The following is a 16,343-nucleotide window of genomic DNA, read 5'->3' as shown; positions in this document are numbered from 1 at the left end:
TTGGTGTTGATCTTAAACCTCTCAATTTGAGAGGGTTACAAATTTTTTATGGTCATAATTTTTGAACGCTGAAAGATAGTACTATGAAACTTAAAATTTATCGATGAATATGAGTCTAGTTGAGAATAGTACAAAACACATTTTATCAACTTGTTGCCTCTTACGTTTGGTGGGGGAGAGGGGGTTAAAGATGAAATTTAAAAGCATTTTTGTTCCGAGCTTTTTAAAGCATTATTATTTGACCTTAGTATAAACATACAATTGTTTGGAGTTCTCTCAAATACTAAAAAAATGCTGGATCCGTCACTGATAGCTGCGTAACTGAAATACTAATGGCCACCGTTTCAGTTGGCAGGAAATCAGAGAACTTTAACACCCATTGCTGCTCAAGCCTAAACAACTTCCATACCCATAACTGCTCGAGTCTAAGCAATTTCCATACCTATAGCTGCTCAAGTCTAAATAACTTCACAAACTTTGCCTTCATTTACCACGGGATTCGTGGGAACAAAATATGAAGCAAAATCAAAATCAAATAACGACTGGAAGTGGAAGTCAACAATCGAACGGTAGTGTAGTCAACAATCGAAAGGTAGTAGTAGAAGTCAACGAATAGAAATATCTAATCAAAGGAAAAGAAGATTGTAGAAAGCAAGAGAAAAGCGTCAAAATGAAACTGAGAAGGCGAAACGTATGCGATTAGATAAACAACGATTCCAATTAAGACAGAAAATGCCTGAATATCATAAAGCTCGATTAGAAAACGCTTACAACTGTATGGCTAAATTTCGCAAAAATGAAACACCAGAACAACGTGCACATCTACATGAACAGAATCGCTAAAGCCGCTTACAATAACACAAAAACGAAACTCCCGAAAAACACTTACAACGACTTGAACAGGATTGTTGAAATCATTCACAGTTACGTGAAAGTGTAACTCCAGAACAACGCGGTGTTGTTCTGAAAGTGTATCTAAAGTGGAAAAGCAGTACTATTTGCATATCATATCTTCGAAGTCACAGAGAAATTGCCAACGATGCTACCGATATCACCAGATCGTGCTGGAATAATAGTTGCGATAGAAAATCTTCAAGACATCAATATCGTCAAGGAATTTACAATCAATCAAACACGCATGTATGAAGGTCTCAATTGGTTAATAGTAAACAACCCTCTATACAAAGATGTGACAAGAGGAAATGAACAAATCGAGGATGCAATGATACGACAAGCTAAGCCAGATCCAGTATCATAGGCAGCAGGAGCAGAACAGCAACAACCGGTGTAACAACCAAGTGCACACATGCTAATTTAACCATATGCTAGAATCGTTCGCTTATATTGGTATCAAGGACGAAAGGATATATTCCATAGCTATCAATGAGTACAGTGCTATGCAATGGCAATTGCAACAATAGTGCAAGCAACGATATTACCACTATAATCATGGTCAACAAACACACTAGATTAAAATTTAATTGAAGGAGACAGCATGTACGAAGAGATACGAATCAGAACACTATTGGTACAAAATGCATACCCAATTGATAACACTAGTTACCTTGAAATTCGCAACTTCAACAATGTCAAGTGAGACTTCATCATGTTCAAGTCATTTGGAATGGACTATGAAAAAGACGCACAGCTATTTGGAAATCTCAAAAATGCTATGAACAATGAATATGGAATGAAATTGAATGATGCACTCAACATTCTATTCGAAGCTCATTAAGGCGGTGTAATAGTAGCGGGATCATATTCATATGGAATCCTTAAGTATGATGAAAAATACAACTTCAGTGATTCACATTCATGCGGTTCCAAAGGTGCAAAAGCTCAAGAAAAATATGGAAGAGCATGTGTGATTAAATGTGATACAATTGATGAACTATATTGTATCGTACAGCGACAACTGGATCAGTAAATTCCCCCTACACAATCAATCAAGTAGATGTATGGCCGAAGAACGATATAATTGATAGGATGATAGAGCGGCGAGAACAAAAATCACTGGCAGAAGCAACACAAGTCCATACACAAATGGCAAATGGAATGGCTATCAGAACATTGTTCATGGCACCAATCAACTATGCACAACTCGATATGGAAGATGAATATGAAGTATCAGAGAATGTCAATGAGATCATGCGAAAGACAAAGAATAATATCGCCAATGAAGAACACGACATTAAGAGGTCAAAGAATTCGTTGGTACTTCCTATTCCCATATGGAAGAAACAAATTGCAGGAAGACAGACCAGTAAGAATAACACCGTTGAACCATTATTAATATTGAATTCTGGGAAGCAACAAAAATTTCAACGAAACGACTACCTCTTCTTTGCCCTATTAATAATGGAATATTACAAAGCCAAATCAATAATTGGAGCCATGGCGAGAAGAGTAGAAGGGCAGGATGGCAAAGTGGGAAACTTGAACTTGTGTCTAAAGAACATGCGAGGATCAGTAGCATATTGGAATACAGCACTATTGGAACTAATTGCACAAATAAAAAATCTTGGACCGCCTCACAACTTCCTTACATTCAACTGTAACAATTTAAATTGGTTGATAATTCGAAAATGATAGTAAGAACTCGTCCGTCAATGAAACGCGTAGCGTACTTCGTGACATTAACAGATCCAGAAAATTACTACTAAAGTCTTCTGCACAATACAAGCATATAAAAGAGATCAAGAGTTGATAGATAAACACGACTCAGCAAAGGAAGCATTCTTGGCATTTGAAGAATTAAAACGCACGAGCAAACATATGGAGACAAATCGGAACATGATAGGCAACTACAAAATTCCTTTCAAAAAGGTAGCGCATGGATTCGCAATCATCAAAGATGCAGAACCAATTGAATTGAATGAACAAGTTGAATTTCAACCCATCAACAAATGAATGATGAAGATTTCGAGGCAGTAAAGCGAGCAATGAATATGAGACAATGCGAAATATTCAACATGGTTACGCAGAGCATCAGAGAGCAACTGGGTGGATCATCAGATAGATTGAAGATCTTCTTCACAGTAGGCGGTGGAGTTAAAAAGACATTTCTCCTGAATATGTTACGAAATCAGATCAACAGATGCTACGGAAAGGATTCAATAGTTGTATGCGCATTGGAGTTGTAGCTCACTTAGTAGGAGGAGCGACACTTCATAGCAAATTGAAATTGCCGATACAAAAGAATGGAAAGGGTGCAAACCTACATCAACTGAGAGAAAACTATTTTTAAACTAAGATTATTGCGTCAACAATTGAATGGCGTAGAGTTCATGATAATTGATGAAATATCAATGGTGTCCTACAAGATGTTATGCATGATTGATGATCGACTAAGAGTACACGAAACTAACTGGAACAAAGCCGTGTAACAAAGAAGCATTAGAAGAAATAGATCGTATGCGCAACATCGGCTACGATAGCTAAATAACCAATTCCAAGTTGACTATGTGTAGCAATGTGATGCAAACATAGACACATAATAATTGGATACATTGAATATTTGAATAGGTTAAGGCCTATTCTTTTTGCATATTGAGACTTTAAAATAAAATGAATAATAATATCAACAAAAATTGATGGCAAAATTTGTGTTTTAATAACATATCAAAGCATTGGGTTTTAAAAATTCGTTTTTAATTTTACTTGAATTTATTACCTATTCATCTCCCAAAAAAAAAACGTACCTTACGGACATTTCACATTTTTATCACGCGTGCTTTTTTATAGTATATTAGAAAATGGCTGACGTTATGGATGTAAACACTGAAAACACAAACAATGAAGAAAGTAATGACACAAGAGAGACTGGAGCTGCTGACCCAGTCATAGAAGTCAACATCAGCCGAAAAAGACGAAATGAAAAAGAGATTTCAATGGATACCGACGATAGTGCTAAAAGACCCAATTTTCCTCCAGTTAATGCTGAAACCACTGTTAGATTTTAAATTATTTTTTATATAAATTTTAAGTTTTGTTGTTAATAAATAGTGCTTTTTGTTTTCTCAATTAGTTTTTTGTTTTCTAATTTAATTGTTTTAAATTTAAAAATTTTTAAATATTTATTCTGATGAATAAATAAGCATTTACAACGGTTATAACTATTACATAAAATACAATAAATCTATGATATAAAAACATGTAACGAGCAACAGAGTCTTACAAGTATCTATTCATTTCTTTTGTTGTAAAAATATTAACTAATCAAACGTGTATTTCAGGCACTCCTAGTATAGTTAGTAACAAATAAATCTCACGCGAAATTAGTATTACTGAAAACCAAAACTTGAATCTGTCTATACCCAATCCCCGAATCCTAACCTTTAGGGTTATTAAAATCACATTATAACCTTTGATCCTAAAAGTTAAGATCCAGTTTTTAGAACAGTATGGTTTTCGATAATACAGTCTTGCAAAGTATTTGTTTTTTTAGTATTTTAAAAGTAGGGGACAAAAAATTTAAACTAGAATGTTATGTATCAATAAAAAGGCCTTAAATGCAAGAATGTTATATATCTTAAATGCAAGAATGTTATATAAATATAGCATTTTAAATTAATGTATCTACTGCATAGTTTTGATCAGGTCTAGGACTTTTTCCAATAAGCTGGATAGTATAATATTCTTTAAAAAAAAAAAGTTGCGATCAGGCTAACAGTTTTTATCTATAATCCAAAAAATTTTTAAAAACATTCAAAGTTTCAACATCATGTTGCAAATTTGTAGGTTAGATGTTTTAAACTAGTTTTTGAAGTAATATATTAAACATGTTAGTTCAAAAACTAGTTTGCAATAATTATATTTTCTTACCAACTAACTCAGTTAACTCAGAATAACTCAGTTGCCATAATATTTATTGTGATTTTTCTTAGTCAAAAATGTTCTGAACATGTCTTTAGTTAAATGCAATTAATTAACATCATTTATAGTTGAAAGAGTTCCCTTGTGCACAATAGGCATAATGGGGTAGTATTCTAGTGGTAAAATATTTGGCTCACAATCAAAAAATTGAGGTTCGAATCTGTCCTGTCCCTCTAAAGTTGTGTATCAACTATTTTGTTGAATCACTGCAATAAATATTATCTTATATATTTGCTTACAGCAAGTTTGTAAGATAAGTTTATGATTATTACTTGCATTTTAAATCCCATTGTGTTATACATGATAAACTGTATAACTCACAGAAGTGCATAACAATCACAGAGCCATATAACTCACTGACACAGTTTTGGTTCACATGTTAATTACTATATGTATGTTTGTGTTCTCTCTGAACCTCTGGTGTGGTGTTCACTCACCCATAAGTTACTTTATGTATGTTTGTATTTGGTTTAAATTTCTGATGCAGTGTGAGCTTAGTAACCAATTAGTGAATTCAACAATAAAACCTATGCTCACCTTAATCTCTAGTATTCTGATAGATGTAATGTTTTTTTAATGGATTTATAGATTATTCCAAAAATGTTTTAATGTACTTCTTACAGGAAGTACCTTCCCCATGCCCTGATGCCTTGTAGGGTTTGTTTTTTTATGCAGAGACTAGAAAAAACAAACTCTGACTTTAAAATCCCCTGCCTTGGGGTTCTTGGTTGAGTAAATGCTAAAAATAGTGTCACTATAAAAGTTATCATCTTGGCGCATCCAGCTACTGTCTTGTAGAAGGCCTCCTAGGCAAAAACTTTAGGGGTGAGCAGAATAATGCTGTTGACCAACCACGAACCCCTTCTTCATCTATTAGGTTGACTTTGATGTAAATTTGTGTTACATTGTTTCCTGCCTAGGACGATGAATGCTTGATGTTCTTGACTCTACCCATAGATTTTTGCGTGTGTCTCTTTAATAGTGGCTATGCAACTATTCCTGTTTTCTCCTAATGAGGGTACAGCTCCGAAACTCAGTTTAATGGTTCTAAGGCCGGCTGGTAGTAAGGTTTCTTAAACTCTGTGGTAGCTCTCAGAGAGGTTGATTCTATCAACAGATGTAAAATATCAGAGTATTAGCAATGTCATGTTGCACATGGATGGTTTCCCTGTTAATGATTTTGTTGCGCATTGTAAAGGCTGCATAAGGAACCCTAAGTTACAACTTTAAGTTAATTAGCAGAGCTGAGACAACTGCCTAGCGCATTGCTTAAAATCTTCTGCTCTATCTATGAATGAGTCAAGTTCTCTTTGAACTTAAATCATGGAAAAAGTAACCCAAAATACAGAACATTAAAAACCATCCCCACCACTTAACGCTTTTAACATATCTTTCACAAATATTTGTAGTCTTCAAAGTAATCCTCCATCAGTTGAATCTTACATTTTGTAAAATTTTTCCAGACTTGCTCTTTGTGAGACTATTATAAATTTGGCTGTTCTTTTTTCAGATCTCGGTATTGGTGGGTACTATCCTTTGATTTGCAAAGACTTCAATATTCACATGCTTGGCTTGGGGTATACATACACATCGATTCAACTATTTTTCAAGAAATCAGGTTTGAATCCTTTGGCTATTCTTTTATGTGCTTCAGCTTAGCATCTCTTTCATCTTTTTCAGTTTTTTATTTTTCTCCTTTTCAAGACTGCACTCTTTTAGATGTATTTTCTGATCAAATTTACCATGCCTTTTCTATTTACCCCTCTGCTAATATTGTTGTTATTGATGACTTGAATGCTCATCACACTGAATGACTAGGCTCTAACCAACTAACTGCTGACACTAAAACCCAAAACTTATACATTTCTCAAACTCTTATTCAGATAGTTAACTTTTTGACTCGTTTTTCAAACAGCCCTAATCACTTTCATTTTTTGATTAGCGTCTTGTCTTTGTCCTTAACTTGTGTTCACTTTCTCCTTTTTCTCTTTTAGGTGGTTTTGACCATCCAGTGATCTCTAAAAATATTTCATCCCATACTTCACCCTATTATCGCACTACTTATAGCTACTCTAAAGCTGACTGGGATTCATTTTCTGAGTTTCTTCATGACAGTCCTTGGGTTGTGTATTTTCTCTCTCCTCTGATAAATGCACCTCATATGTAACCTCCTGGATCCTGCCAGGAATGGAAGTTTTTATTCCTTCTCGTTGTTTCAAGTCAAGTCTCATTTTACTGGTTTTCACCTTCTTGTGCAGCTGCTATATCCAGGGATTATCTTTTTCCGGATATTTCTGAAATTCCAGATATTTCTTTAAATTTTTATTTTTCTGGATATCCAAATAGTTTTCTGGAAAGACAAATAAGAAAATGTATGTATGTATTTGAATTAGAAAATAAGTTTTAACTTTATTACCAAATTTTTTAACATAATTACCAAAATAATTTATTTATTGAGATATTAACAAAAAAGCATTTGTTGTTTTGCCATTATACTTCCAGTTGAGAGATTAATATGAACTTCATAAATCTGCTCAATATTTTTCGTTGTAAATTATCTGGTTTGAATAAATAAATGTACTTACCGTAGAGTTTTTTAAACAATTTTTAAACTATTTCACAAATAGAATATGGTTTTTTGACAAAATAAAAATTGTAATTATAGCGAAGAATACTGCTTTTCTACTGTTTTATTTTTATTTCCATTAAAATATTTCGCTTTCATTTACCGCGAAATCAAATTTATTTGCACTATATTTTTACTAAATCCAAACAAAAAATAAAACTTGCAAAACTTGTATCATAATTTTTAAATTTACATATCTTATATTCATTGCACTAATATTAACTTTGTTTTTAAAATAAATCAAATATAAGTTAGACTTTTAAAGAATCCGAGAAGACGTAAAAAAGAGGACTCAGTAAGAGGGTTGCCATTTATTAAAATAGCAATGTCGATAGTAATATTTTTGTTGATAGTTGTTTGCAGTAAATAACTGAGTTTTGTTAGAGTTAAAATTAACAAGCCACTGCGAGCACCTATCTTTTACAGAAGTGAGATTAGATTCAAGATCAGCTGTTTATTCTAAGCAATCAAAAAGAGAAGCCTTTTTGTCAAGACAAAAGTATAAAGTTGAGTCATCAGCAAAAAGAGCTACTTTTGATGAAAGGTTGTCAGGAAGGTCATTAATGTAGATAAGTAACAAAACAAACTCAACAATAGAACCTTATGGTACCACAGAAGGTACTGGAAATAAAGAAGAATATTGGCCTTCGAGAATGACTTTAATAAAGCGGTTAGAAAGAAATGATTTGTTGATCTCAAAAACTTTCCCAAATACACCATATGAAACAAGCTAATGGAGAAGACCAAGCGAGCCAAATCTTGTCGAAAGCTTTAGATATGTCAAGAACATATATGATGTCATTGTAGAGTTTTGATTAATATATTTATTATATATAAGAGTGTATCATTACAATCCTAATTTTATTTGATTTTTGCTCTCTATCAAAAACATTCTTTTATTCAGCTTTCTTTTAAATTTATAAAAAAGTCATAGGATTGATGAGGAACACTTATTTTAAAAACAAACAAAACAAAAACAAATAAAGTTGATTTAAAAAAATAATATCTTGATTATCTTAAAAAAAATTACTACGATGATTTCATTTTTTATACTAAAACTTATTGAAATTAACTTGTTTTTGAACTTAAACCAAGTTAGTTTTTCTTTATATGTTTATTAATTTGTTTTAATCAATAAAATTTAGCCCAAATGTTTTTTTTAAACATTCTCTGCGATCCCTTTAAAAAAATCTTTAAAAACAAGTGAAAAAAATATGTGTTTGTGTGTGACAGTAAGCAATCAAGTAAGCATTAAGTAAGCATTGAAACGTTTAATAAAAGAATAAATCTGGAAGTATTGGAAATAGTGAAAGAAGTATTTTTGCAAAATTAAAAGTTTTTAAATTTCTTTTTATAAACATTATTTTCAAAAAAGTTCAATTTGATACTTAAAAATGTTTTTATAACAAAAATAGAGAAAGTCTTAACAAATTAACTGATTTAAAAAACATTTTGAAGTTTACTTTAATTTTTCTTTTTCTCTCGAAATATTTTTACAATTTTTTTTTTTTGACTTCTTATTATTTTAATTTAGAATTCAGGAAAAGCAGAATTTCGAAAGGTTGCTGTTCCTCCTCATCGATACACACCATTAAAAGAAAATTGGATGAAAATATTTACACCAGTTGTTGAACATCTTCATTTACAAATTCGATTTAATTTAAACAAAAGAAATGTTGAAATTAGGGTAAATATTTTTAATAAGTTATTTGAAATTTATTTTCCACAAGTTGTTCATTTGTATAGCTTATACATATAGTATAAAGTTTTTCAAAAGTATGTCTTGTTGGGTGTCAAATGAAGCAAAGTTATATAAAAGTTTTAAAAATAATCATCAGTTTATTAAAAATTTATTTATTTTTTACAGTATAGAAAACGAAATTTTTTAACATATATTAAAGAAAGTGCGTTTTAACGATTTTAATTTATTTTTATGTTTCTTATAACGTGATTATAAATTTTTAAATTTTCAGATAATTTTAACTTTATTTGAGACCCACTTTTGAATAAATAAAAAAGTCATACTTTTGAAAACATTTTTATTTTTATTTTATAAGGAACCATTAAATATTTAAGGGTCTTAAGGCACACCTAAAAATATTACTAAAAATTTTTTTGAATCTAGTGTTATTTTATCATATAACACACATAATAGTTTGTTGCATAATTGCAGCTGTGTCGCAATGCTTAGATCTCTGGCTCAGAACCAAAAGGTCTGAGGTTTGATGCTGCATCTAGTCCAATAAGCAATTTTTGGTAAAATTGGTAAGAAAGTAGGCATGAACCTAGTTGAATATATATTTTATCATATATATCTTATATTTTATCAGATATATATATATATATATATATATATATATATATATATATATATATATATGTATATATATATATATACACTATACATACATATATATATCTATATATGCATATACATACATATATATATATATATATATATATATATATATCTATATATGTATGTATATGCACATATAGAGTATAATATATATGTAGAAAATAAAACTACATGATTTTATCAGATATATATATATATATATATATATATATATATATATATATATATATATATATATATATATGTATATATATATACACTATACATACATATATATATCTATATATGCATATACATACATATATATATATATATATGTATATATATATATATATATATATATATATATATATATATATATATATATATATATATGTGTATATGCATATATAGAGTATAATATATATGTAGAAAATAAAACTACATGATTTTCACAACTCTAAGTTTCATACTATTGCAGTCATCAGGTGAAATACAAATACAATTTTTTCTGTTAAAATAGTTATCTACAAACATAATTATTACTAGTTCTATATATATATATATATATATATATATATATATATATATATATATATATATATATATATATATATATATATATATATATATATATATATATATATATATATCATTCATCAGAACATATTCATAATACGCATTTTTTTTGAGTAATTTGCGTTGTTTTTTTTTAGTGTAAAATATAATTTTGTTCTAAAAGTAATATTGTTTTTTATATAATGAACAAACACAAACACGAAATGAAAGAGAAAAAAAAAAATTTTATATTTTTAAAATGTATTTTCAATTCATAAAAAAAAAAAAAAGTAATGAAGAAAATTTTCAAACAACTGAAGAATTATTTTCACTCAGCCATTTCATTAAGTATGGTTAAGTTACTTTTTAAAAAGGCACGATTTATTAGTATTTCATTGGTCATGTTGCCGGCTCTTTTTTGATTAACTACACCACATATGCTAAAAAAATGTTCAACATAAGCAGAGGATGTCAGTATATTAAAAAACATGAGGCACAAATTATAAAGATATGGCAATTCTTTTTTTTTCTCAAACCAAAATGCATCATAATGAGTTTTGTTGGTGAAATTATGGTTTCTTAAAATGTTTACAAAGTTATTCCTTTCTTTGTCAGCTAGGTGTCTGATGCTAAGTTCTTTTTTGTTGTACTCTACCTGATCCAATTCTATGCTTTGATGAAACTGATTAAAGGCTTCATTGTCAGGAACACTTTTTTGAGAGAAACTATTATTAGAACCACTTGCTGTCAAATCGTTTTTTTCGTTTTTTTTATTAAATTCAATTGCCAAGTTTACTAATGAACTTAGTCTCAAATTGACTGTGGCTTTTGCAATCAATCTTTGATACCATAGATAAAGTTTAGAAACATTTAAAACTGCAGCAGCTGCATAAACAGCAGAGTTAAGCTCATGCTCAAATTGTTTTTTACATTAGTTATCAGCAATTCACAAAATTTTTATCATCTTTTTTAGCCATTTTCTCATATTGCATGATTAATAAATGTAAACTTGGTACCAAGTCACCTATATGTACACGATTTCTTTGATTCAAAAGCGTAAATCTATATGCTGGGAGCATCAATGATAAATAGAATTCAATCTCTGCTTGAGTAACTAGACATTTAATAGTTTCAAAACAATGTTTTTTATATGCTTTGTAAAAACAAATCAACATTAAAAAGCTTGATGACCAACGAGTTAAATTTTCGTTTCTTAATTTTTTTTTTTTGTTGAAAGATTCAGCAATTTGAATTGTCTGATAAGTTTTTTTAAGCAAATGAACAAAGCAATGAAAAAATAGTTTTCAATCGTTTGCATGACCTCACAGTATTACGTATAGAAATATTAAATTTGTGGTTTGTGCATGCAAAGCAAGGTACTTTTCTGCTGCCGAGTTCAAACTCTAATTGATCTACTATACTATGATCCCCAAATTTATAATTATCAGCATCATCAATTCCAGTAGCATCAATCTCAGCATCAATCTCATTAGATAGTTTGCTGAATTTAATATCATTTTGGATTGGATTTATTTCTTTAGTAAGCAATTCGTTAATTTCAGGTTCAATTTTGTTTTCAGGTGAATCTTTCAGTTCCTGATCATTCTCATCACTGTCGTCATTCTCAAACAATTCTTCCCAAAAGTCTTCTTCAATCCAATTGCCGTTTTCCAATTCATAATTGAGCATTTGTGGAAAAGCTCTAAGTAAAGCTTTACCACCATCACTCACATAACCTTCAACTTTAGATTTATCAAAATCATATTGATTTAATATTTTTTCTGAAACCAATATAATATTTTCAGCATTATGTGGGCCACTCATTCGTTGAAGACCAAGAACTATTAGCTTTTTACTGAAATCAGCAAAGGTAACCTGGCAACATAAGGCAAAAAAATCAGCCAGCTGGGGGCTATCCCAGATATCACCTATTAATGTAATAGTTTTGGCTTTTCTAAGGCAGTTAGTGATTGTTTTTTTTATCTTTTTAACTACCATAGGAACTATATTATAGACAAAAGACTTCTCGCATGGTAAATGAATTTTATGACGCTCTAAAAGTCTTTCTAGATGAATTTTACCTAGCTCTTGTGTTGCCATATTGGATGACATTACATATTTAGTTAGATCCATAATATTGTCATTTAACAACGAGTCATCATCATTATCAAGACTTATATCATCATAAGCCTTTTTCCAAGCCATAAAATCGTCTTTGCCGTTACATTGTGTGGAATTAAAATGCTTAAAAAAATTACCGCTTTTACCTAGTGGTTCATGTAATACCTTATAGCAATAAATGCAGGTAAAATGTAATTTTTCTTTCTTTCCGGGCTTAAAATCGATTTCGGTTCGACAATGAAAAAAGTTTAAAACCGAACTGTAAGTTTTTTCAGTGTCACCAAATTTGAAAATTTTACGCGGAAATTTATTGTTTTTCAAGTTATGTTTAATTTCATTAATCTCTTAAACATATTGTTTAATACTTATATTTGTTAATAAAGCATTGCTTATGTTTTCGCTGCACGATGGTTGACTATTTTCAATCGACAACACGGCTAAGGCACGATTGCTTCTATCAGAATTTATTTGTTTATTTACAGACTGATTTTCTTAATCTTCTTTATTTATACTTTTTTCTTTTTTTTTTCTCAAACTTTTTACATTAGAGTCTGAACCTAGTTTTGGTTTGGCGGATCTTCCATACATGTTAAAACAAAAATCTAAAATAAAACTTTTGTTAAGCAAATAAGCAATTAAGCAATATTATAGTTAAGCAAATAAACAATATTATAAAACTAGTTTAAATTACATTACATATATAAATTACTTTAGTTTATATAAGATTAAAGATTAAAATGATTTATTTTATTTATCTAACTTATTTGCTATAGATAAAAAGATAAATACTTGCATCTTATATACATCTATAGTCTCATAAAAGTAACAAAAAAATTATAAAAAAAGTCATTATTTCAAATACAAACGCTAGAAGTTTATCAACTTACAAAACAAAGCAACTCAAAGTTTATCAACTTGTAAAACAGCAAATTGTAAATTGTTATTTGAAGCAAGCTCATAAAGTCATTAAAAGCAATGCTATTTACTCCCTAGAGGCTTCATGACGTGATTTTCGACACGCAAACCTTAATAATTTATTTTAAAAAACAAATTATAATGGTTAAATTATAATTTAGTGTTTTTGTTTGTTATTTATAAAAAAATATATACTTTAACAACTAATTTATATTTTACACTCAAAAAAATTGCGTATTTTTACCCAAAATACTCAAAAAATATGCGTATTATGAGTTGTGTATTGAGTATTCTACTCAATAAAAATGCGTACTTTGAGTTGCATATTGAGTATTATACTCAAAGAAATTGCGTATGTTGAGTTGCGTATTGAGTATGATATGAGTAGCATACTCATATCATACAAAATACGCAACTCAACGTACATACGCAATACTAAAAAAAAGTGCATTCTGATGTATTTTATATATATATATATATATATATATATATATATAGTATATATGTATATATATATATACATATATATATATACATATATATATATATATACATATATATATATATATATATATATTCATATATATATATACACACACACACACACATACACACACACACACACACACACACACACACACACACACACACACACACACACACACACACACACACACACACACACCTATAGTTAAGGCATTAAATATACCGTTTGTGGTAAAAACAGTAATTAGCTTGTCTATGGTAGGTATGGTGATCTAAACTAACAAAATTAAGGTTAGATTATAACAAAACGCATTAATTTAATTGAGAAAACTAATCAAATTTAATGTTTTTTTGAAAAGCCACAAAAGCGTAAATTAAAAAACTAGAATGTTTCAAAAAACTTAATTGAAATTTTTTTAATTAAATTGATGTAGTAGCACTCCTCACATGTTCTACCTATTTGTCAGTCGATGTAGCAGTATTTATTTAGCAGTCGATGTATATATATATATATATATATATATATATATATATATATATATATATATATATATATATATATATATATATATATATATATATATATATATATATATATATATATATATATATATATATGCATGTACATGACCTAGAATCTCTAACTGGTTTAAATACCATCGTATATAAAATCAAATAAAAAAAGCAAACATTAGATAATTTTAAAAAACTTTAAAAAATTTAAATTTAAAAAGTTAAAAATTTATTTAGACATGTAAGGAAACAAATGATCAAGGTGCATTACAAAAAGCAGAGGATTTTGTCAAGGCTTTTATGCTTGGTTTTGATGTTAATGTAAGTTAATTTTATTATTTATTTAAATAAATGTAGTGTAATTACTAATGTCGGGTAATCCAAAGCAGACTAGTTCAATTTAAAAACATTCAGTGCTTAAACCCTCAGTTTTAAATATTGCTATTTTTACAGCACTACATATTTTATTAAATAACAAATATCCTAAATTTCTCATCATTTAATTCCAAATGTAGGTTCCAAATGTATAATTAATAATAATAAAATACTGTTCAGATAACGTTAACAAATACTGTTAATTAACGCCATGTTAAATATATTAAAAATAAAATGAAAAAGTCAAATATACTCAATTAAGTCTAGTTTAGCCTAATAAAGTTAATATTTTTAACTCCTATTGTTTTAAATGGCAATCTATTCCAGAATTAGTAAATTTATAAATAGTTTTATTTATATGAATATATATATATATATATATATATATATATATATATATATATATATATATATATATATATATATATATATATATATATATATATATATATATATATATATTAGTGTTGTTATAGATTTCGACTAAATTGACTAAACTGACTTTAGATCAGTTTAGATTTCGACTAAATTGACTAAACTGACTTTAGATCAGTTTCGACTAAATTGACTTTAGACCAGTCCAAAGTCAATTTAGTCGAAAGTTCTATAACAACACTAATATATATATTAGTGTTGTTATAGAACTTTCGACTAAATTGACTTTAGACTGGTCGACAGTCTAAAGTCAAAATTAGACAACTAAGAAAAAATGAATAGTCAATTAAATGACTATAGACTTCCTACTAATTGACTAAAAGTTGATTTAATTGAGTGAAAATCATAGAATCCTTTTAGGTTTTTATTAGATTTAACTTTCCGATCTTTTATTTTTGCTTGTTTGTTTAAAAACAACAGTATGTACTATTATAACCAGAGATGTCAAAGATAGTGGTTTTGCCGAATACCAGATGCTCAGCCAAAACACCAAATATTTGGCTGCCAAATATTCGGTGACACTTTCCTATTTTAAGGGTTCCGACCTAGTTCATTGAAGTTTATACCGTGGGTATATTGGCAAAAAACATAAAGTCAAAAATTGGCAGTTTTGACTTAATGATGCAGTATTGTAAAGTTGACAATACCCTACAAAGTGGCAAAATACAAGTCAAATGAAACATCTTTAAAGATGTTTAAATATATTTTCATAACCAGAGAAAAGCTTTTCTCTGGTTATGAAAATATATTAAGCTATACTTAAGCGCAAAAGCGCTGGCTAAACGGAGAAAACTGATATATGTACACATCAGTCTTCTCCATTAAAAATTTGATGTCAACCCACAAAAAAGTGCTGGCAGGATGGTAGTTTTTTAGTTAGCCTGGGCAATTAAAAATTTATTTTTTCTGCTATTTAAATAAAAATAAAAAAAGCGGAAAGAATGCTTTGAAAAAATACTAGATGATGAGTTTTTCATAAAAGTTAAACGAATGAACAAAAAGTGTGGCGAGCGCAAAAAGACTTAAGCACGAAAGCGCTGGCTAAATGGAGAAGACTGATATATATATATATATATATATATATATATATATATATATATA

General features: G+C 29.0%; 1 protein-coding gene across 1 annotated transcript in view; it reads left to right on the top strand.

The window, feature by feature from the left end:
- The first annotated feature begins 3,715 nt into the window (after positions 1-3,715).
- LOC105847006 (RNA-binding protein pno1) overlaps positions 3,716-16,343 on the top strand; it is a 40,074-nt gene continuing 27,446 nt past the window's right edge. Inside the window, exons 1-3 of the mRNA XM_065806120.1 lie at positions 3,716-3,950; positions 9,036-9,188; positions 14,670-14,753. Of these exons, the coding sequence (XP_065662192.1) occupies positions 3,756-3,950; positions 9,036-9,188; positions 14,670-14,753 (432 nt within the window). The 5' untranslated portion in view covers positions 3,716-3,755. The remainder of the gene's footprint in view (positions 3,951-9,035; positions 9,189-14,669; positions 14,754-16,343) is intronic.

This window comes from Hydra vulgaris, chromosome 09 (genome assembly GCF_038396675.1).
Source record: "Hydra vulgaris chromosome 09, alternate assembly HydraT2T_AEP".
Classification (NCBI taxonomy): domain Eukaryota; kingdom Metazoa; phylum Cnidaria; class Hydrozoa; order Anthoathecata; family Hydridae; genus Hydra; species Hydra vulgaris.
Note: the sequence above shows the minus strand (reverse complement) of the source record. Positions and strands in the feature narration are given on the sequence as shown.